The sequence below is a fragment of the Hetaerina americana genome, unplaced genomic scaffold (assembly GCF_022747635.1).
Source record: "Hetaerina americana unplaced genomic scaffold, ioHetAmer1.1.p SCAF_35, whole genome shotgun sequence".
Classification (NCBI taxonomy): Eukaryota; Metazoa; Arthropoda; class Insecta; order Odonata; family Calopterygidae; genus Hetaerina; species Hetaerina americana.
The window spans coordinates 495,012-519,712 of NW_027286930.1; the positions used below are offsets into that span (position 1 = coordinate 495,012).

Below are 24,701 nucleotides of genomic sequence, written 5' to 3' on the forward strand. Positions count from 1 at the left end.
TTGACTTATAATGATACAAAATATTATTTGTCGGAAGAGGTTTTACAACCTCTTTACCCTCCTATCGGAGAAGTAGAATTTTGTCTAATTGTAAGGCGGCAATCCTAATTGAATCGGAGTGGTAATTTCGTAGCTATGTAAAAAATGCTGCGCTTTTTCGTGCTCTTATATTCCCTCACCCACCAGATTCTCGAAAGTGTGTCATGAAGGCAAAGTAACCATGCCGCGTGTGTTGAAGTGTCCATGAAAGTTTTCATTCAGCGAGTGTAGGCGGTCTCTTCATGAAAACAAAATTTGCTATAGAATTTTTTGATGCACGAGATATTAATGTGATAAATAAATTGGCAGTGGCAGATGTGTGTTGAAGAAATTCGCAGCGGATCTCATAGAAGCAGAAAAATTGGGAAAATAATATTTAAGCGTTTTTTAATCTAGTTCCTCGTTTATTTTTCTGGCGCATAAGTTAAAATACTGAACCCGTTGTGTGAAAGCATTGCAGTAAATCTTCAAAATGATGTTGATTATTTTATAAATAATACAAATAAAGAGTTTTAGGCCTAGGCGAAGATAAGTTTAAATTTTGAAAGGGGAAAGGAGCGATTGACGTCGTTGCAGTAATAAGAACATTAGGAGAAAGAAACTTAGAATATAATCAGAATATACCCGTGTGAATCATGGATTTGGAGGCGTTCGACCGCGCCGAGTGGACGAGGTTGATGGAAATCTTGCGGAATTTGGGGTTATACTGGAGGGTTAGGTTGCTTATTTGAAACACAGGTAACGTTAGATGAAGGAGAATCGGGATGGGTAATAATAGGCAGGAGAGTGAAAAAAGGTTGCCCGTTAACGTCAGGACTTATCATCATGTGTGCTAAGAATATTTTAAGGGTAGCTTGGGAAGGACTTGTGCAAGGAAGTAGAGTGGAAAGTGAGATGATTAACTCAGTTTGGCTTGCTGATGATCTAGATGAACAGACAGCCAAGAGATCGCAGCTGTTATCGAGAGTTTTACACGGACAATGCAAAATGTATGAGTTGAAGATTAACCAGCGTAAAACAAAGGAATGGAGGTTTACGAGATGCTGGAAAGCTAATTCAAGCATTCAAGTATGAGGGAATAAACCATAGCCGTTGCAACCTGTCATGTATTTGGGTAGTATTTTAAAGGAAAATGGGGATAGCAATGTAGGAAATGGGAGAAAAACAGTGTTAGCAGAAGAGGCATTTACAATGATTAGAGCATTGATGATGTATTCACTAGGTAAAGATGTGAATAAAATATTTGTGAAAACTTTAATACGGAGCATAGCGCTTTGTGGGTGTAAAACCTGGTATTTGAGTCGAGGAATGAGCGTAGATTGGAGGTTTTTGAAATGTGGGATTGGCGAAGAATGGATAAAATACGTAGGACAGAGTGGAAGAGAAACGCTGAAGTTTTAATAAGATGGGCGAAGAGAGAAAGTTGCGAGGGAAAATTTGAAAAAGGCACAGAAAGCAATTGGAGTAAATATTGAAAGGTTGTCGGATGTAGGAGGCATTGATAGAAGGGAGCATGATAAGTTGACGGGGTTGAGGAAGGAAAAGGGTAGGTTTTCTAGGCAGCATGAACGCAGGCAAAAGTTTCGAAGAAGGAAGAAAGAAATAATCAGGGCAAAAATGAGGAAGGTCTCCTGATACGCAGAGATGAATAGTCGTTAATGACCGTATAAAACCTACCTTTAATGGATAGAATAACTTGTATGAAATAAGCAAACGATTCGGGGCTTAAGGCTATAATTTTTCTAAAAATGCATTGTCAAATGCTTTAATCCATTGTTGAGAAACTTTCGACTCAGTCAAAGGCTATGGAAGATATTGAATAACGCATATTTTAGTAATTTGAAGAATTCTGTTCGTCATATTGAATTCTTATCAATTTATGGAAGTGATCATGAATCATTGACTTTTAAGTAGAAATCTTAGCGGTAATATGTCAAGCCTTCAGCTCTCTTCGATTTTAAGCTGTTCGCCGAATTTTAGAATAATTTCTATCGGCCATAAAAAGCTATTATCTCTTCAAGTTGTGCTCAATGGTTGATACGAGGGTCATCCGGAAAGTAGTACCCGTTCGTGAAATAAAGACACAAAAGTAAATATTAACAAACATAAAAAATTTTATTTGAAAGAGGATACTTTAAACTACTTCTCAACATAATCTCCAAGCAAATTAAGGCATTTGTCATAACGTGTGACAAGTTTCTGTATTCCTGCTGCATAGTCCTTCGCCGCCAGCTCATTGAGATACAGGGTCACTCCTTCTTTAAGTTCTTCATCGCTGTCAAATCTTTTTCCTGCCAAAAAGTCTTTAAGCTTTGTAAAGAGATGAAAATCTGAAGGGGCCAAGTCCGGGCTATACGGTGGATGGTCGAAAGTTTCCCATTTGAATTGCTGCAAAAGTTTTTGTGTTATCCCAGCTGCATGAGGCCTGGCATTGTCATGAACGAGAATGACACCAGTAGACAATAGACCTCGCCGCCGATTTTGTATTGCCCGCCGTAATTTCTTTAATGTTTCACAATACGCATTGGCATTAATAGTGTCTCCACGGGCCATAAAATCAATAAGCAATACACCTCGTCGATCCCAGAAAATGGTTGCCATGAGTTTCCTGGTGGACAGAACTGTCTTGAATTTTTTTGGTTTGTTTGGTGAATGAGCATGATGCCACTCCATTGACTGTCGTTTACTCTCAGGTGATGCATAACAAACCCATGTTTCGTCACCAGTAATTATGCGAGTCAAGAAAGAGTCTCCTTCATCAGAATAACGTCCCAAAAACGTCAGTGCTGCAGCCATACGCTTGGTTTTGTGCTCATCTGTAAGCTTGCGAGGGACCCATCTTGCACAAATTTTTGCATAATGCAGATGGTGTTTAACAATTTCATGAACAATTGTTCGAGAAACATTGGGAAAATGCTCACAGATGTCATCAATTGTGACGCGCCGATCGTTCCTCACAAATTCGTCAACTGAGCTCACCAGTTGGTCTGTAATGACAGACGGTCTCTCCGAACGCTCATCGTCGTGTGTGTTCCCCCTCCCCATGTTGAAGTTGCGACACCACCGCCGAACAGACGACTCGTCCATTACATTGTCTCCATACACCTCCTTTAATTGGCGATGAATATCACATGGGCGAACGTTTCTTGCATTGAGGAATTTAATCACTGCCCTCACTTCACAACTGGCGGCGTTCTCAATTTTTTTAAACATTGTAAACAATCACAGAAACAACACAGGCAATGCTAGCGTCACGCAACTTGGCTCAGAGAAGGCAGACAAGCCACTGAAGCTATCTGACCTCGTCCAGCGGCTACTCGCGTCGTCAGCACTTCATGCGGCACGAACGGGTACTACTTTCCGGATGACCCTCGTATATTGACGTTTCAGATATGTTCATTTGGTGATCGTATGCAACTTCTTTTTATTATGCGTCTTCGCTTATGGTTTATTTTTTACAACAAAGAAAATATGGGCAAATATTCATGATAAAAAATTCATTCAATTATTTTTACGCCCTGAAAATGTTGAGTTGCATCCATTTTTTTGCTCAGGGCGTTAATAAGAGGTATAAGCATATGAGTTAGCTTAAATCCACTGCAACTTCCATGTCTTTCCTTTCAAGACTCCTATTTAACCATTCCATCAATTTGAACCACCTTCAAAATTCATCGCACCCCAAACAGCGTAGTTGTATTCGTTCTCCCCTCCCCCCTCACTCTATTGCCCTCCCTTTCTTCGGCCTATTCCCTCCCCCAAACCACCCTGCACCTACACCGTATATCCGTTCACACCCGCTCGTTGCCCCTGCCCGCTTCTCTCTCTTTTCCCCTTCCGTGTGGGTACCTCCGACATCCCCCTCTTCTCATTTGGCTATTTCACACACTTTCAACCCTTCCCCCAATATTTATACGCTCCCCTCGCCTCTTTCAGGCCCCGCATGTTCCCCACAAACCACATCCATTCCATCGCCATCCTAACCTCTTCAAATACACATTTCTTTACGCCCCTCTCACCTTTTCCCCTCACCCCAAGGCGTCTCGTCAATCTTTTGCCTTCTTCCAACCTTCATTAAGGTTTTGCTAGCCGGTAAACTGACGTTGAAAATTGGGTATCATTATTTAATTCAGTGCTATTAAGTTATTTCTTGTATTCGTTCGATTCGTTCTTTGTATTCCTGCGATCATCGTATATTTAGGGACTCCTGCTCGAAGTTCTATATCAATCGTATTAATTTAGTTTCATTGGGTAAATGAGAAAACCTGGAAAAAATGTGCAAGACCATTGAAGAATTAGGATTTAAAAAAATCCTTTTATTAAAAGTAGCCAATTGAACTCTAATTCGAGGGATGGTGATAAGGAAATCGATTTATTTGCTTGACATGAATAATCGTATATTTTTAATCCTAAATTTCATCAATGATGGATTTATTAATTATAAATTTATTTTTACGTTCTATATTACTATTTTGTACCAAAACCTATTATTGGTGGAAACATCGAGCAGCGAGAACATTGAGTGCAGATCAAATCATAGACCCAAAATAAATTTATAATCTCATTTTTACGTTTCGGCGGTCATTCCGCATCCGTCGAACGAAGAAGAATGGTGTTCTCGGAAAGATGATGAGAGGGAGTCTCTCTTGGGAAGATATGGTTTTAAGGAGACCATTGGTGTTGGATAAGCTACAGGGTAGCGTAACTGGGTGAAAATATTTTCTTTAGAACGCAATATCTTTATTATGGTAATATCATACCACCAAGTATATTCCAATCTCTGTTACTTGAAAGCGTAATGGATAGAACATAAGGTTGCTGATTGCAGGAAGTTTATTTTAGATAAATCGATGATGATGTAGCCACCCCGAGCTGAATAGCTGAGCCTTAGCCGTGCGTGCTCCTTTCGTGGCGTTTGACTAATATTTACCACCACTCCGTATAAAAAAATACCTGATTCTCACAATTTCGCAAACGAAAACACTTGCGAACGAACGATTTCGTTTTCTTTCCAAAATAAATTTTAAGATACGAATAAGAGCCCCAGCCAAGTTCCACAAATTACTGCAGATCCTATCCTTTAGCTTATGAGTGTTTGTAATTTTTAATAACGATCAGGCCAAAGAGCGGCTAGTTTTTCGTTGAAAAACATGGCTAAAGGTGAGCCATTTCCCTCGATAATCATCGATGAAAAGGCGATTAGCCTAAGGCCTGGTTTTACAATAGATGGGGCAATTGGGGACAACATTGCGTTGAATTAAAATTGAATGATGTGATATTTTTAATGTTCAAATAAATGCAAGAAATATCTCGCTATAACGTTTTCACTCCCAATTCAAGAATTAAAACAGAAATATGCGACTGAATGGTGTACAAGAATGACGTACTTGTATGACGTCCCGCATCCTACCTAAGGCAGAAGCGAATTGTCTGTGATGAAACGTAAAGTTAAAACTATCTCCGTAAATTATTTTGATATTCGTTTCAGTTGATTTATTACTGGAAACGTTTATTGACCCCAATTCAAGTTACACCCGATCCAGGTTTGAATGTATGAGAAAAATCACCATAGTTTGACATGGTGATGATGCTGATGAATTGAAACCTAGAGTCGAATGTAATTTTAAACTGGGATCTGTAAAAATGTCTGGCAGTAAGTAGATTGTGATTCAAGTGCTTAAAAAAATAAATAAGAACAGTGGAATACAGTTTAGGTAATTTCGCGTTAAACGGAACATGTCAATATATCCCCGGAAACATATAACCTAGGAGTTTTTTGGAGGTGGAACACATCCGGTGGTCATCAGACTCGATCAGCAGTATCGTTGAAATCCATTTCTTGTCGAATACCGGCCACTCTCCCGCCACCCATTCTAAGCTTTCCCTTCACCCCATTGTCTTCCATACCATTATATCTTTTACGCCTTGCCCTTAAGATTAGGTCGGTTTGCTGAGTGGTCAGCTCTGGAGGGGGAGGGGTGGAACAACCCAACCGGCCCCGTCACTCACTATGTCGGCCCTCCAACTCCGTACTAACCCACCTTGGGTCCTCTCAGAGCCCACCCCCTCTCAACCCCTGCAAAGTCCCTTTGGCGGGCATTACGTAAGGCAGGCTCCCCTCCGCATTAGTGCGCCCTCTTCTTGTATCTAGCCATTGACCCCAATAGAATGGGTCTCCATTCCCTCCACTCTTTGTTGGAATCGACCGTTTTCTTTTTAATGGCACGTGCATTAGAGTGGTGAGTACTACGGTGGTGTCTCATGGTTCCAGTGGGGTTTAGTTGCTGTTTCGTGCTGGCTGTAAAAAAAAGGATCGATCGTTTTTGGCCGGATTTGTGGGTAAGGGATGAAGTTTATGCAGAGTGTCGGATTAAGTGTGGAATTCCATCTGTGGAAGTAATGTGTGAGGCTTTATATGGATTTTATTCGCGTAATTCACGTTCTTTTTTGTGTGCGCGTCTTAATATTTCATTCCGTTACTTTCCCTGTTTAAGTTTATTTTTATTTTATGTGAGGTGTCGAGTGTGGTTAAAATAAGTTCCACTTCGCATTGTTTCCGTATTTTCTGCTCAGTTAGTTGTAGATATTTTCTTTACTTCCGTCAGGGATGACAGCCCACATCAAATGTTGAAAAGGTCTAGCTTTAAAATTTTAAACTATTTGTCAACCTCCCATATTGTCATTTAATCATTGAATACTCAAAAATACCATTCTTTGTTCAGTGCGTCACCAGCCTTGTTGAAACTTTCAGCCAACATTCACTTACCCTAAGCGTTACTTTAATCCCACTCTCTTATAAAAACGTACTACTATGCTAAGAATACAGCTTAAAAGGAAATGCAAAGAAATTCTTTAGATGGTAAATGATGACTATTTTGGAGGTCCAAGGACTGAAGTAATTGAATTAAGCCGTAAGGTACTGAAGGAAATGTTTTGCATTCAAATCATCTAAATGGTGTTTGCTCAAACTCCTGACATTTCCGTCGGCAGTTAAAGTGATTGCACCTCATTGTATGGGCAATGACGTACTGAGTACCACCACACACATCTAAAAGGTGAATGCTAATTTAATGATTCTTCTTGGGAGAACCCGGACTAAAATTTCTCGATCCCAGCCGGTAATAACGATGCGTCTCTCTATTTTTCGGATGAATTCTCGCGGAGATTTTTTGCCCTTTTTACGGAATCAAGCCTGACCGTTTCGTCGTCTCTGAAAAGGCGAGTGATGTCGACGGAGATGTTCCGGGAATCACATTCGCGAGAGCATCGACCGACCCCATCTCTAACGCGAGAGAAGTCTCAAATTCTCACCGCGCACGAGGCGGAAACACCACCACCACCAACGTCCTTTGTGCGGATTACTTGAACCAGGAGCCTGGCGCCATCTAAGGGGCTCGTTCATGAAGCCGGCTGTGTTTTTGTGCAGGTAATGCCAATGAGCCGTGCGTGTTTTAAGTCCATCTTCGCGTAAAACTTTCGTAAACGGCCCCGCTTGGTTTTTGGCCGATTTGCATTCCGATTCCCTTAAGAGACTCCCGATGGGATGAGGAACCTCGAGAAGAGCGGTCGTCAAGCGGGTGTAACCCATTCCCCTCCCCAGGCCGTTTCCCCGCGTTCGGAATGGATGTGAGCGGGCGGGTGCGTAAAATCGCGGAAAAGGGAGGTGGGATGTTGCGGGAGGATTGTTTCGGGAGAGTGGTTGAAATCCCTTAAAAACGGACGCGAGGGAAACCGTTTTGCCTCGGAAGGCCAATGAGCGAAGAGGCACGAATAAAGGCAGCCACGCTCTCTCCCGCATTTATGACTGGCAATCAGACGAGCCGTCTCTCTCTCTCCTCCCAATTCCGGCGAAAGGTTATACGGGAAACCATGGGTGTGTGCCGCCTCCCCCACCTTCCAACGCCTTCTGCTCCCCACCCCAGTAACCCCAACACCACTCCTTTTACTCCGCACTACTGATCACCTCTCTATTATAGCGTTCCTTCCTTCGTTCCCCTCACCACGCCATCCTTCCTCATTCCTCCTTTGCCTAAAATGAATTGGCAATTTGGTTTAGTTACTCTCCAACGATCCGGCAGATTTCCGTGCACGCTTAAAAGGGGAGTCATTTCACCCCATCGAGTCCCTTTCCGAATGCACCGGAGGAATCGGGGCGAAAGGAGGGGAGACTTCGGGGGTGATGGCGCGCCGGCGGTCCTCTCTCCCAATTAGGTCTCCCCTTCTCTTCCTTCCCTCGAGCTGCCGTGATGTCCTTTAAATCCTCAGTGTCGGGGAATTGGCCCCAAAGGGGATCGACTCCTTGCCCAAGTGGCGCACGCATCCCACCAAATTATCCATGCCTCTTATTTTATTTTGACTCTCCGGTTTTCATCGTATGTTTCAGGCTTCAGAAAAGTGTTGAAGTGTTCAAGGTATCTTATCGTGCTAAAACTCTGCGAGATTGCTAACATGTAATTTGTTTTTCTGGAAGTGGAGTGATTGGATAGATAATATTTGGACTTGTTCCAAATTGACATTGCCGGAGTCTTGATTGAAATTCTTGTGGATTGTCTCCGTTTAGGGTTTAAGTCCTTGAAATTGTTTTCTTGTGAGTTATGGCAATTGGGCGAACCAATTTCAATAGGAACGTACAGTGTTTGATAAGGATGGAATTGCATCCTGACGAAATGGGGGGCAGAGACCACCCTGGAGCTTGTTTAAAGGCGATGCATATTTTAGAAGTATTTATATTGAAGAAAATAGGAATACTACCTTGATCAAAAAGTTCCCGGAATAACCACCGTGTGGCGCTCCCATCGTTCCGATTTGAGTTCTGTTTTTTTTTGTTAAATTGGTACATCTGTTGTTGATATTCCCTTTAAATCTTAGTGTCATAACTTGACATTTGCAAAAGTTACGTAGCCAAGAGTACATCTATCTCTGTGTGTGTTGGCGATTTTTTACAATTGCAGAAATGGATTTAAATTTCCAACAACGAACTTGTATTAAATTTTGCGTAAAAAACGGATTTAGTGGCGCACGGACGTTGGAAATGTTGGAAAAGTGTTTCGGCAACGATTCTCTAAAAAAAACGGTCGTTTACCAGTGGCACGAGCGGTTCAGAAGTGGTCGTGAGTCAATCGAAGATGATGAACGCAGTGGCAGACCATCGACATCGAAAGTCGGTGAAAAAATTGATAAAGTAAAAGAAATGTTGGTCAATAACCGCAAATTAACCATCAGAGAAATAGCGGAGGACTTGAACATTGCCTATGGATCCGCCCAAGACATTGTGGTTAATGATTTGGGTTTCCGTCGTGTAGCAGCAAAGTAAGACCTCAATTTCATGCAAAAAAGAGACCGTGTTGACGTCGCAAAAGACATGATTTGCGAGGCTGAATCCGATCCCACATTCATCAAAAGGATCATTACTGGAGACGAGACGTGGGTTTATGAGTACGACACGCAATCCAGACATCAGGCAAGTGAATGGCGTTCACCAAATGAGCCGAGACCAAAAAAACCACGTCGTTTTCAGTCAAAAAAGAAGGCAATGCTGACGGTTTTCGTGGATTACAACGGTGTAGTGCATCATGAATTTTTGCCAGAAGGCCAGACAGTAAACAAAGAGTATTATTTGGGCGTTATGAGACGTTTGCGTGAAGCAATTCGCCGAAAGAGACCAGAAATGTGGGCAGAAAACTCGTGGATTTTGCACCATGATAACGCACCGTCGCACAGTGCTATCATTATTCGTAATTTTTTGACGAAAAATGCAACAAATACCATCCAACAGCCACCGAATTCACCTGATTTGGCTCCCTGTGACTTCTTTCTGTTCAATCGAGTTAAAAAACCTTTACGGGGAACGCGTTTTAGCAGCCGAGAGGAAGTAATGGAAAAATCGCAGGAAGCACTGATGGACATACCGAAAACCGAATATAAAAAATGTTTCGAGGATTGGATCAAGCGCTGGCATAAGTGTGTTGCAGTCGATGGGGATTACTTTGAAGGGGACAATATAGATTTAGATGAATAAACTTGTATTTTTAATTTTCTGAATAAATTCCGGGAAATTTTTGATCAAGGTAGTAGATTGGAGGGAAAGGAGGCTAATCCGCAACCTGTACATGTCTCAGACTGCTCAGGTGCGGGTGGGGAACGGGGAGTTCGAATGGGCGATGTTAGGAAGAGGTGCAAGGCAGGGTTGCTCATTATCACCGTTGCTGTTCAGCCTGTATGCAGAGGAAATGATAAAAGAGGCATGGGAAGAACTGGAGGTAGGAATGATAGTGAGCGAGGAATTCGTGAAATCAGGTTCACAGATGACCAAGCTTTAGTTTGTCAGTCAGCCAAGGGGTTGCAAGCATTGCTGAGTGAATTGGGAATTCAGTGCGACAGGTACGGGATGAGAATCAATAGTAATAAAACAAAGGTTATGTGGTTTTCCAGAAAGAAAAAGGCTAACCTGAGAATAAAAATAGGAGGGCAAAAACTAGAGCAGGTAGATCAGTTTACGTATCCCGGTAGTGTTTTGACCAACACGGTCAAAGTAGTAGGGACGTAAGGAGAAGAATTGCGCTAGGCAAAGAGGCTTTCGCAAGGAGAAGGGAGTTGATGACAGGGACGTTGAGTAAGGATATTAAGAAAAGACTCGTAAAAAATTTGATATGGAACGTAGCTATGTACGGCGCGGAAACGTGGTCATTGTAGCAGGAGGATAGACGCAGATTGGAGGCTTTTGAAATGTGGGTGTGGAGAAGAATGGAGAAGGTGAAATGGACAGAGAAGAAAACAAATGAGGAAGTACTTGGTATGGTGGGAGAAGAGAGGGGTTTGTTGGGAGAAATCCTATGGAGGAAGGAAAAGTGGATGAAGGGGATATTGACCGGCTGTGGGATGTTGAAGACTGTGATAGAGGGGAGAATGTTGGGCAAACGGAGAAATGGAAGGAACAGGATAGGGATGTTGAACGGGATGAAGGGAGGAAGAAGGTACTCAGAAATGAAGAGGGATCTGATGTAGAGTAGGATTTTGTGTTTTTCTAGGAGTCACAAAATATTTATTTAGGAGCTGTGTCCATCCAAAAACCTACTTTAGCCGGTAGATTACCTAATAATAATAATATTCAAAGACTAGATGTTATAACGGATGCCTGTCCTGGCCGTTTTGGTCGCATGTGGAGATCATGGTCAATAGACGGCCTTCAATTAAAAGGGCCGGCAGTTGAATATTTTATGTATTACTATTATTATTATTGAATTATTGAAAATAAATACATTAATGCGTTACTTACAGTAAGGTGTTAGTAATTAGCTATATGTTATATAGTAATTAGTTTTAAAAAGTAAATTTAGAAAATTACATTTGAAATCCATTTTCTCAACGAAATTGAATTGTGAAACGTATTTCCTAATACAAAGTTCACGTGTTCGAGTTAGTCGGCGTTTTCTGATGTTGGTTTATGTTAGTTTTTACAAAACATGCCCCAAAAGTATGGTGTACTTGTGCTGTTGATTGCAGCTAAATTCTGTTGGCCTTATCTTCCTTTGCTAATACAAAAATTATCTTTCATCCAGACAATGTTCGCCCACACACGTGTTGTTGCCATGGCAAAAATTCGTGAACTAAGATACGAATTTCTTCCACACCCGCCTTTTCCGCCTGTTTTGATGGCTCCATCAGATGTCCATCTTTTCCAAAAGCTAATAATTTAGGGGTATTCTCATCAAACAAAGGACTAACAGCCGAAGTAGACGGGTATTTGGCTGACCTGAAGGAATCGAATTTTTTAGATGGGATGAAGACATTGGAACATCATTGAATCAAGTGAATTAGTGTACAGAGAGACTACATTGAAAAATGAAAAAGATTCCCTGAGATGAGTCGCTAATTTCTATTCCAATCGGAGAATTTTTCAAACTACCCTCGTATATAATTAGGACAATTAAGAGACCCTCTAAGCTGAAACTTTTCGATGCATATAGCTAGACAAAAATGTGAGCGGGAAGAACTGGCGAGACCGGATGTGCTACGCGGAATACGTGTGGACATACGTCAATTTGTAGATTGATGAAGTTAGCGAATGGAAGAATTGAGTGGATAGTCAGATCAAACCACTCTTGGCGGTGATGGTTATGTCGGATCGGTCATCCTAAACATTTTGGACTCAGAATTCGTGGGTCTCTGTTGACTTGCAAACTTCAAGCACCATCAGGATCGGCTGTTATTAGACAAAGAGAGGGCGCTGCTCATTCACTCAGATCGGGTTATTGATACCCAGAATGTTACCAAAGGGCGCGTCCCCGGTTGGGTGCTTTTTCCAGCCCCCTCCCCCTCGTCTTTCCCCGCCCTCCTCATAGCGGCTTTACCCGCTCCTCTTGCACTTGTTCCGCTCACGTTTCCCATCCTCTTTCAACCTTCCGGGGCCTCTTCCGCTTCACTCGACCTCGGCTTCAGATAATCGTCCGGAATGTCTTTTCGCGTATCCCCACGCTATCCAAGAGAACGATCAAATTCGCACCCCTTCTCTCTTGCTCCCTCAGACATCTACCCCATCACCACTCTCGTCCCCAAGCTCATTTTATAGTACCTACGTTGCTTTTATTTCACATCCCATTCCCGCCTTTCCGAACCCTGTCCTTTCTTCGTCTACAAGTTACACTGCGTTGCAAGTTCGGTAAATTTCGTGGCGTAAATTTGGTTATCCCAATTGGGTGTTATCTTTCTCTTCCCCCGTGTAGCACTATCGTTCGTAGAAACGCTTTCACGTCACGCTCTGTTGTACGCACGATTCGGAAGCGAAGTGCGTAAATGTGCGATTATTGTTCATGAATGCATTTCCAATATATTGCAATTGTGCGAATAATCTCTCGATTTTTATTATTCTGATTTTCTGAAATTCTGATTGCCGAATGTTGGCCGAGCTAATCGAGATTTTTTTTATTTTTTTTAAAGAATATGTGTCTTTCTGAGTATATTACTCGTATTCTGCACGTAGTGCCTTTTATTAATAAAACTGAGGATTTTTCGAGTGTGGCCCTCGTATAATGCCATGTCGCTGTGCCCACTCGCGCGCTTGATGATTTTTGTTCATATTTGTAATTGAAAATAGTCTTATTCTTTCAATTTTGTCTTTCGTGAAGTGTATCTTGATGCAATTAGTGCTATTATTTTCACAATTTTCAGGTAGGCTTTATATGATCAATTGTAACTGCTAATGTTATTCCTTTCTACCCATACCACCCTAGAAGAATTTCATGCAATGTTTTAGAAAATTAATTAATTGCAGCTCTCAGCGGCCTTAGTATTCTTGCCTTGTTTTTTTAAATTTTTTTATTGGTACATTATTGTAATTTACTCTTGTTAATGACGTGAGAGTGCACTTATTTCATGATATCAAATGATTTTCGATATTGTTTAATCATGTTAGTTATGTTACGTTATTCTCCTTTTAATTTGATTTGCCATTTATGGCGGCAAAAAACGTGTATATTTTTTAAGGATGGTCATTTCTCTCACTCACATTATATTTACTTTCCGTATTAGTATTGTGGAAATTTTATTCGAAGGCGTCCTTAATTCAAGAGTAAAATGTCTTAGTAGGCTATGTACCACAACTTCATTGGAATGCAAAACAGGATTTTCTTCACAAGTGTTTGTTAGAAAATAATATTTGTCGTAAATATTTGTGTGCTTCAGATGAGTCTCGGGTTCTGGATACATTGGGGTGTTGGCTGGGCCAACGAGTGGTGTTTGCCGTCAGCGAATGCAGGATTGTGTTGAAAGCATTCGAAGGCCGTCGACACCGCTCGTGGTGTGCATAGGGATCGTCACTCACGGGAATCGCGACGTGCTGGTTCGGCGTGGCCTGGTCTCACCTGACGTGTTGAGCGTATTCGGGTCGGAAGCGGGCGTTATGCGCGCACCCACTCTCGATTGTTTGCTAGTCGGATTGAATTAATGCGAGGCGTCTATTATGTGCGTACGATACGTGTACCACGTCTCCGATTGTCTCCGCCCTCCGTCCAACCCGTATTCCTCGTCGGCAGAGCTTGCTCGGCCACTCGCGGAATTTCATTGGGCTGTAAGTGTCGCTTTCTGTTGTGGAGGGCTCCCGGGTTAAGCCGTTTAATGGAGGATGATTGTAGATACCATGATTCCCTTGGCCGGCGAGCATCCACGTATCTCCTGCGGTCTTGCCCTTCCAACTTGTTAACTTTGACGCACGACGAGGTGGATTATGCCCTCCGACTATTTGTATTTCGTCCTGTCTCCGATTCGAACTAGCCTTAATTTAGCGAGTGAGCGCTTTCTGTGCGATAGAGCTCACCGGTGTTCGAAAACCTCGCTCACTTTCTGAGAAAGTGCTATTAATTGCCATTATATCGACTTGGTAATTTCTGTGACGGCACAGCGACGTAGGCACCCCGCGTCATCGCGGTATCGTGTTAAATTTGCGTGGGTTTAATCCGCCACGCATAAATTGGCTTTTTAGTTAGGATTTATTCGTCAATTTCTACTCTTTGTTTGAATTTATGGCACTAAGGAAGGTTACGCGCTAGTAATTTCTAGCACCGACTAGCTTCTAAACTTATTTGTTCCGAATCTTCTTATTTTTTATGCTCCTCCGTTCTATTCACGAGTTATCCGAAAAATCTATGTTCATGGAAATTCAAAGAAGACCATGTGCTTTCTGCTGTGGCCGGTGTACTTTCTTCCCCAGCCAAGGAATCAAGTTTTATGCGCGATGGTGGTTGTTTTTAAAAATGAAAATCGGACGTTTACCTAAATGCTTTGTAAAGCACTTCAAGTACTGCGTCCGTTGATGAGAAGGTAAAGATCTGAACCCCTTGGTGCATTTCCCATAAAGTCTGCATATGCAGGTGTAAAATATCTCCCCCATCTTACATTACTCATCCCCAAAAACGTTCATGGCCACGGCATGTGGACTCTTCTCTTATAGTTGTTGCTAAAATCGCCATTTCCGTTTTACGAGTGTATAACAGCGGTACTGTTTTCATCTCATTTTTATCAGTGTCGTATTTGAATGTAGAACCGAATTAAGGACAGCTCTAGGTTTCACGAGCGCCTTTCCCATCTTTAACTTTTTCCAGTTCCTTCCGTTTTCATTTTACAGCATTTAAGAATCGTCTTGATTGTTTTCTTTTCAGATGAAGCAGGCGTATATTTTATGTGGGCGAAAATTTGTATGACTACCAAAGCTTGGTATTTAAAAAAACTCGTGAAATTGGTATCTTGTTTCCGTTATCGTTTATAGTCCCTGAGACTAATCGGGATGTACGTGTATGTATATATGATCTATCGGCGTGTTTTAAATATAATCTTGATATATTGTAATTATAGATTCATAGTTGTGTAATTCCGTGGCCTTCATTTTTTTACTTTCGACAAAATAGTTACTCATGGTAAATGTATGAAAACAGTATTATAACGGAATCTTTACTGGAAAGGTTACTCGTACGATTTGAGAATGTCACATTTAGTAGATGTCGGAAGCAGCGAGTTTTCACCGTGATGGTCCTTCCTTTAGTCAGATTATAAAAGCGTATTTTAGTAATGCTAGTTCTAGCTAGATAGCTTGCTAGCTATCCTTCTCCCCTTTTCACCCATATTTTCACATATTTTCTGGCATTTCCTTCTCCTTAAGGCTCCCACTCTTTTTCCACTGTCCCCTCTCTCTCTACTCCCTCCGTCTGCCCCGCTTATCGTAGGCCGTGGTAATGCTCTTTTATCTCCCTTTTTCAATTTTATTAAGGAGTGGGGGCGTAAGGCTCTCTTCGCCTTTCTCTCGTAGCGGCTCTCGCACCGTAAAGCGCCTCCTTCTTGCAGTGGAAGGAAATCAGCATCTCTTTCCCCCCCCCCTCCGCTCCCTTTTACCCGAGTAGCCTACGCAAACGTTCCCTTGAGCCCACAGCAGCCCCCTTTTCCACCTTAACCCCCGTTTTTTCCACCTCGTCATTTCATTACCACCGTAGATCTTCCCTGGCGCTGGTGCTCCGCCTCTAAAATGTATACTTATTCATCCTTACTTTTTCCACTTGCCGTGCAGTTTTCCGTCTTAGTGCCACTCGAAATTCTAGTTACTTTCTTGGAAATGGTATGATGTGTTTTTTACCCTTGTAATCGGTTAAAATTATAATATATCACGTGTATTTGGAAGTGATCGTACTTAGTGGGAATATGTTTTCCTTTATAGCGGTGGCATCGCTGTGTGGTTTATCTATTGGCTTATAATACTTTTTGGAATGACTGCTTTCTGGAAATGCGTCGGGAAAAACTGATGAATACCATTGTAATATGTAATTTTGACCTTCAAGACTAACATATTCCTTTTTAATCCTGTAATTTTACGTACTTCGGTATTTGATTAAATAACTCTAAAATTGCGGTTAAAACATTAATTTATGTATTTCACAGCCTGCGTGATTTGTGAAGAAGTTTTAGATTCATGACTTTATCCTTAAGAGCCGTATGGACTTGTAATTTGATGATTATTCTTTTCTCAGTAACCTTTTTGTTACTGCGGGAATGTTTATTGAGTCGCAAAATTATATTTTATTTCTATCAAAATTTATATAAGATTCTACGTCATCCGTTTCATTGACGATGCTCTTACATATTATTTCCCCCAAATACTATGGTAGCTTTCAATAAATTTATTGTACCATTTCATGAAGGGTCTCGTGGTAATTCTTAATAATATTTCCCTTGTTCATATCTCAACATGCCTCCAGTTAATGCAACAATTTCAGAGCGTAAAAATCATTCGCCTTGACTGGGACTCGAACCCAGATCCCTCAATATCCGGTCGAGTGCTTTAGCCACTTAAGCTACCGAGGCGTCCTCTTAAACTCTGAAATTTTGGGGCTTTTAAAGGAACTAGATGTTATGACGAAATACCGTACATACAATGTCACATGCATTCGTAGTCGTGCGCGAGGCGCCACTGTCCACGAGGTTAAAGCCAACTTTAAACACGTATGGTGTTTTCCCTTTGACAAATTCCAAAGAAACTGCGGGAGATGCCGCAACAGTAACTTTTTAACGGAGTCATCCGCTAATGTGCATTTCAATGCAACAATTTCAGAGCGTAAAAATCATTCGCCTTGACTGGGACTCGAACCCAGATCCCTCAATATCCGGTCGAGTGCTTTAGCCACTTAAGCTACCGAGGCGTCCTCTTAAACTCTGAAATTTTGGGGCTTTTAAAGGAACTAGATGTTATGACGAAATACCGTACATACAATGTCACATGCATTCGTAGTCGTGCGCGAGGCGCCACTGTCCACGAGGTTAAAGCCAACTTTAAACACGTATGGTGTTTTCCCTTTGACAAATTCCAAAGAAACTGCGGGAGATGCCGCAACAGTAACTTTTTAACGGAGTCATCCGCTAATGTGCATTTCAATGCAACAATTTCAGAGCGTAAAAATCATTCGCCTTGACTGGGACTCGAACCCAGATCCCTCAATATCCGGTCGAGTGCTTTAGCCACTTAAGCTACCGAGGCGTCCTCTTAAACTCTGAAATTTTGGGGCTTTTAAAGGAACTAGATGTTATGACGAAATACCGTACATACAATGTCACATGCATTCGTAGTCGTGCGCGAGGCGCCACTGTCCACGAGGTTAAAGCCAACTTTAAACACGTATGGTGTTTTCCCTTTGACAAATTCCAAAGAAACTGCGGGAGATGCCGCAACAGTAACTTTTTAACGGAGTCATCCGCTAATGTGCATTTCAATGCAACAATTTCAGAGCGTAAAAATCATTCGCCTTGACTGGGACTCGAACCCAGATCCCTCAATATCCGGTCGAGTGCTTTAGCCACTTAAGCTACCGAGGCGTCCTCTTAAACTCTGAAATTTTGGGGCTTTTAAAGGAACTAGATGTTATGACGAAATACCGTACATACAATGTCACATGCATTCGTAGTCGTGCGCGAGGCGCCACTGTCCACGAGGTTAAAGCCAACATCATCAACGTCATAACATCTAGTTCCTTTAAAAGCCCCAAAATTTCAGAGTTTAAGAGGACGCCTCGGTAGCTTAAGTGGCTAAAGCACTCGACCGGATATTGAGGGATCTGGGTTCGAGTCCCAGTCAAGGCGAATGATTTTTACGCTCTGAAATTGTTGCATTGAAATGCACATTAGCGGATGACTCCGTTAAAAAGTTACTGTTGCGGCATCTCCCGCAGTTTCTTTGGAATTTGTCAAAGGGAAAACACCATACGTGTTTAAAGTTGGCTTTAACCTCGTGGACAGTGGCGCCTCGCGCACGACTACGAATGCATGTGACATTGTATGTACGGTATTTCGTCATAACATCTAGTTCCTTTAAAAGCCCCAAAATTTCAGAGTTTAAGAGGACGCCTCGGTAGCTTAAGTGGCTAAAGCACTTGACCGGATATTGAGGGATCTGGGTTCGAGTCCCAGTCAAGGCGAATGATTTTTACGCTCTGAAATTGTTGCATTGAAATGCACATTAGCGGATGACTCCGTTAAAAAGTTACTGTTGCGGCATCTCCCGCAGTTTCTTTGGAATTTGTCAAAGGGAAAACACCATACGTGTTTAAAGTTGGCTTTAACCTCGTGGACAGTGGCGCCTCGCGCACGACTACGAATGCATGTGACATTGTATGTACGGTATTTCGTCATAACATCTAGTTCCTTTAAAAGCCCCAAAATTTCAGAGTTTAAGAGGACGCCTCGGTAGCTTAAGTGGCTAAAGCACTCGACCGGATATTGAGGGATCTGGGTTCGAGTCCCAGTCAAGGCGAATGATTTTTACGCTCTGAAATTGTTGCATTGAAATGCACATTAGCGGATGACTCCGTTAAAAAGTTACTGTTGCGGCATCTCCCGCAGTTTCTTTGGAATATGCCTCCAGTTGGTGAACAAGCCGGCACAAGACGAACATTTTTGTATGAAGTTGTTTCGCGGTGAGGATTATCATTGATTTCAATTGAGCAATACAGTCACATCAGCTGAGCAACTGTGGTTATTTATATTTACATGTCTTATAATGTTCACAGATGTTAATTCCTAGTACAGGCTGCAAATTTCCCGAAAAAAACTCGATGGCAGCGTGATCCTAACTTTGTGAAACTGCTCACCTTATTTTGTATCCATTATTCCGTATAACTCGTATTTTATTGTAATTATTTCCGTTACAAGTCTGACCTGATTATAGTAGTATTTTCGAGTTATACACCGTAGTACAAGTACAGCTATTTGTGAACCGTGTTGTTACCATCGTTTGAATTATAATTTCCAAGTTAGTTATTCGCCTTTTAGATGCAGTAAACATTGACATGACATGGTGGTCATTCCCGTAGTTGAATCACCCCTTGCCGCTGCCATCACATTTATTTTCAGGGCCCCGTATAGATTGAATAAGGACAATACGTTACGCCCGATATCGTTAATTCATTAACGTACCACGTAGAGGTGAAGTGAATCTACATAGACATCTACACAATATTCTGCAAGCTGCCGCAATGGCGTGTGGCGGGGTGTGTTTGGTCACGACCCGTTAACTAAAATAAAACAAAACCAAAACATGTTACCTCTACACAAGTAGTAGTTTGTTCATGCACTCGACAGACCTTAATCACACGAAAGGAAGTATTTACATGCGACATTATTTAATATCAGGATTCGTAGTTTCAAATCGTACCGCAAAAATATTAAAAAGATGGGATTTTTAAATAAAAAGAATAACTTGCAAGGAGAAACTTGCAAGACATCGACAAATATATACACTACCAATTCTAAGTACCTCCTACGCGATTGCTGTCATGTCTATCATGATCTGAAATGGTTCTAGGAAAAGACAACATTTAAATCTATCCATTCTACGATAAATCTCCCTAATTTTACATTGGTGATCTGATCTACCATAGTAATTGGGGGCCTGTGGTATGTCCTTAACATCCTGAAATAAGTAACCTGCCTCAAATGTACGCAGTAAATTTAGCCTGTATTTAAACCTACGGTCGGTGTTCCCATCCTAATTCTTTCAATAGTGTCGTGACTCTGCTACCTTGTTCATAACATCTTTTCACAAGCCTAACCGCTCTTCGTTGCACCGGATCTAGCTCCGAAATTAAGCCTACTTCATGAGGATCCCATACACTTGCAGAATTCGCATGGTGTGGCCTAGCTAACATCAAATAAGTAAGCTTCCGGACCCTTTCATTACAATTTCCAAGTATTCTTTTTATGATTACTAACTTTTTTATTAGGTATTCCGTAAATATCACGAATGCGTTTTCCCCAGAATATATCCTTAGTTATCGTTACACCCAATTATTTTACCGATTTCACGTGTGTAGTGTTGGTTCCCTGTATACTGTGTTTTCCGTTGAAGGAAGTGATTGAATTAGCGCTGATCAGCGATTATACAGGAAGAGGTCTGCAATCATGCCATGGGCGATTTATGGCTGAGCAGTAAGAGTAGAAAACAATTCCCGTTTTGGCCAAAGTATCTAAATAAGCAGCGTACCGGATGTAAAAGTGCAATTATTGTGACTTTGACTTGCATGGGCTGACTTAATGTCTATTTCGCGACTGTATTGAAACTTCATAGTAAACTAGATTTTTTTATGCAGTATTTAAAAATTTTCGCGTACTCCTGTGGTGATTAATGGCCTAAGTGTTCTTGCATCTGACTGGAAATTTGCGATTTTAGGTTGGAATTTTGCCGCCGGCCACCCTCGGTTAAACCCAGATTATGTGATCTTTTGGGAGCCCTCGGTTTGCACGTGAAAATAGTCTTAACCCCTACAATCGGGACAACTTTAATCCTAAATCGAAATGTAATCTCTTCCCTCCCCTCCACAGCACTCCATGTTGTACTTCTTCCACCACTACGAACTGCCAGTGATTCTGCAGCAGGCCCACCTGGAGCAGCTGCTACTCCGTAACCGGCCCGCCGGCGCGGGTGCCATGCTGGTGCGGGTATCGGGCATCTCGTCGAGTGGAGGCGAAGGGTCGTCCGGCGCCGCGTCGGGGGAGGGTAGCGGCAGTCGGGTGCTAGGCGTGGTGATCGGGAGGGCCCTAAGCGGCGCCTCCTCCTCCGGCACGCCCCCCTCCTCGAGTTCCACGTCCACGAATTCGACGCCCTCGACTTCCTCCGCCTCGACGTCCTCCCATTCCTCCACTTCGAAGGCCGCCTCCGGTTCTTCGGATGGTGACGAGGCGGCCGTCGCCGGCACCGCCCGTGAGCCCGAGGACCGCGGGGGTGGTACGACGGGGGGAAAGGTGGACGTCCCCTCAGCGGATGGATGCGGCAAGGCCGGGTCCGCGGAGAAATTGAGGCGGGAGGAGGGAGACGAGGCGGTGGCGTCTTGCTCCGGGAATGGCTCGTCTGCCAGCTCTTTGGTCGAGGGAGGCCAAGCGTCCCGTTCGACCAGGAGCTCAGGGGTGTTGGAACCCGGGAGAGCCGCGGAGGGTGGTTCTGGTGGTGGTATTGCCAGTGGTCCAAATGGAACGGCTGAGGGTTGCGTGGTGCCCGGGAAGGTCGCCGCATAACTAGAGCTCATTTCACTATGAAGGATTAGCTAGTGTCCTGAGAAAGATGGCATGTTGCTATTTTTAGAATCTCCAAATATGACCAATTCCGGCGAAAGATTTGTGATTTATCGCTCCCTGAAAATATATTGGGATACTTTTCGTGCATTACGATGCTGCCACTGTAGGACTGCTTGTTCGAATTTGGGAAATTTAATAATGATCCTCGCTTGAGTTATTACCCATAAACATTTGGCGATTCAATTAATTTCAAAGGTGATTCACTGAGGATTGTTTGGGAGTCAGCCCTTAAAGACTCTTGGCGCATAATTGCCATGTTAACGCAAAAAAATACTAAATTAGAACTTCTTGTTCTATTTTGAGGTAATTGCTTCAGTTTATAACTTACCACCCATGACATTATTGTATTTCATTTTGAATTGGTTCTCAATCTTTGAGACATCCTATGGATTTATGGATATGATGAATGCATTCATCATGAAAATGCCAAAGGAAAATTTTGTATAAATTTATTTGCTAAGGCCTTGCCTAATGGCAGATTTAGTCATGAAATCTGTGCTTTTCAACAGAGAATGATTATGGCACTACCTGTAGCCCAAATAAGTATGCTAAAAATTGTTAGGAAATGCATTAAAGGCTTGTTGTTAGATACACATTTCCAGCCAAATTTTAGCCTCAGATAAACTGAAGCCTGGTCATATCATCCTATCATTGAAAATTATGGCTGGATAAATATTGGATAGATCAGTCAGACACGAAGTTTGCAGGGAAAGGACTCCCCAATATGTTATTAGGATATTAAAAAAATAGCTTTTTATTATATCTGAACCAAAATTGAATGTGTCATTTTAACTCAGAATTTCTACTGAATTTTTCCAATAAAAGCCCATTTGTATGAGTCACAATTAATGTTTTAGCATAAATTTGGTTTGTGGTGCACTTAAAAAGTCAACATTTTTATAAGTTTTTCAACAGAATGCTTGAAGCGGATGTCTTTCTATGGAAATTTCTATTTCAATACTTCCTTCCCACCCTCCCTTTTCTGTATTTTTTTGACTTAGACTGAGGAATGAATCTGGAAAAAGTATGTTCTCTTACTGCAGAAGTTAGGCTTATGAAACTCGAAAGTTTTCAATTTGAGTTTGGAGATGCTTGTGGTTGCCTCCATAGTATGTGTCTGCAGTAATGATAAGAATGATCCAAAGCCAGGACCTGAGTAATATATATTTTCATCATCTTCTGTCACTGGCAGGTTGATCTTGGGCCAGTTCATCACGCATGCAGTTCCTACTGATGCAGGGGAGAGAGGGAGTTGTGCTATGTCTTGCTCTTAAGAATGTTAAAATGCTTCATGAAGCAAGGAAACTGACCTTCCAAAGGTTTCCACATCCTGAAGTTATGATTGTGACATTCTCCAAAGCCATTGTTATTTGAGTCGTAGTCAGTGTTATTGTTGAAACTTATTTAGATAGGTGTTGGGTATCTTGTCTTTTGATTTGTTTGAAACTACAAATAAGATTCCTAGCCATTTAATTATGATTGTGATAATTGTTACCACATTTGGTTGCTTTATTATTTCAAATCATTTTGTTTTCTTGCTGTTTTAAATAAATATAATTAGTTTTATTTATGGTGCATTGTAGGATGTGGTATAAACGTTTTGGAACCTCTTGCCTAATGTGGTGAATTTCTTCATCACCATTACATAAGCCCACATCTCAGTGTTTATTGTTACGTTGTTTTACTCATGTATATACATGTTTTTAGTGCATGCATATTTTTATACCTCTTAAACATGAGTGAGGATTTTAAAATTAGTACTCCCGAGGATTTGGTTACATTTCATCTGTGCTTTTCAGTCCTCTGTAGTTCGGTGCTGGCAAAGAGATCTTGGCTACTTGGATTGAAAAAAATGAATGCCTTTCTTAAGTCGGCTGATAATGCATCGTCATTGACTTAAACAGCCATTTAAAGGCCTACGCATGCATGCAAGCATTGCATCGTTTGGCTAAAAATTTAAATCGAACTTAAAGGATATGATTTATTGACAGAGTAGGACATTTAAATTGTCAGTTTTTGTTTTTCAGAGTTGAATTACTAGCTGTTGTTATGAAGACAATCGGTTTTTAATGCCAGGTTTCTATGAGGCCATCAGCAGAGTATCTAAAATTGTAGGATTCCATTGGTGCAAGAAAAAATTTTTAATTTTCGATATTCTAAGGCTTAATCTCATTGATGCCATGAGTCTTTTTACTCTAAGGTTCTTTGCCTTATTCCCTTTCAATATTGGTGATGAGGTTATTGACCAAGCTATCTTTATAAGATGATGAAGGTGCTTGAATGTGAAAGTTCTATTGGATGGCTATCCCTTAAACTTTGCACTTATTATACTCTTTGTGCCTCTGAACACCTGATTTAAATTAGTTAAATCTGAATATTGAGGATGCTTTAGTGGTGTTTGCAACTAGTATATATGAAAGCAGTGTTTGTAAATATTGTATTTTGTAATATTTCTTGTTTTATTCCTCTCCTGAATGTATTTATACTATATTTATACACATAGTCATGTAATTATTTTCAGGTTCCCTGACTGATGCCGTTTTAATTTGTTATATTTTCGAAGTTGTGTGAGAGAATGGGAAATATTGCTGTAAAAATTTAACTTGATTATTCCTGAATTCCATGAATTATCGGTAGAAGAGCAATACTGTTCATTGACTGTGTGTTAAATATACTTTTGTATACATAAAATTTCGTTTGTTAATGCATATTTTGATATATGCATGTAAATATGAGTACCTGTACATATATATACATATATCACTATATTGTACAGTTTTTTTGTCCTGCTCCCTTCCCAGTATAAATAAATGGTACATATTGTAATCATGAATATACAAGGGTTGTTCAATAAAGTGAAATCATGAATTTTTAAATACATAATTTATTGTTCAAAATTTGATTTTGTTATATTTTTAGCTTAATTTTTTATGTTAATGTGGTACAAGTTTCTTTGATTTTATTCTAGAATTGCCTCAGTAGCACCATTGCAGGTGGAAACATGTTCAGTTCTACAGAGGTGATGGAGGTGACACATTTCGTGTTTTATTGAAGGTTTGCCTTTGCCT

General features: G+C 41.3%; 1 protein-coding gene across 1 annotated transcript in view; it reads left to right on the top strand.

Moving 5' to 3' along the window:
• The window catches only part of LOC139691454 (membralin), a 218,525-nt gene extending 194,124 nt beyond the window's left edge, over window positions 1-24,401 (top strand). The window contains exon 13 of the mRNA XM_071589272.1: window positions 20,884-24,401. Within this exon, the coding sequence (XP_071445373.1) occupies window positions 20,884-21,573 (690 nt within the window). The 3' untranslated portion in view covers window positions 21,574-24,401. The remainder of the gene's footprint in view (window positions 1-20,883) is intronic.
• Window positions 24,402-24,701: the final 300 nt, after the last annotated feature.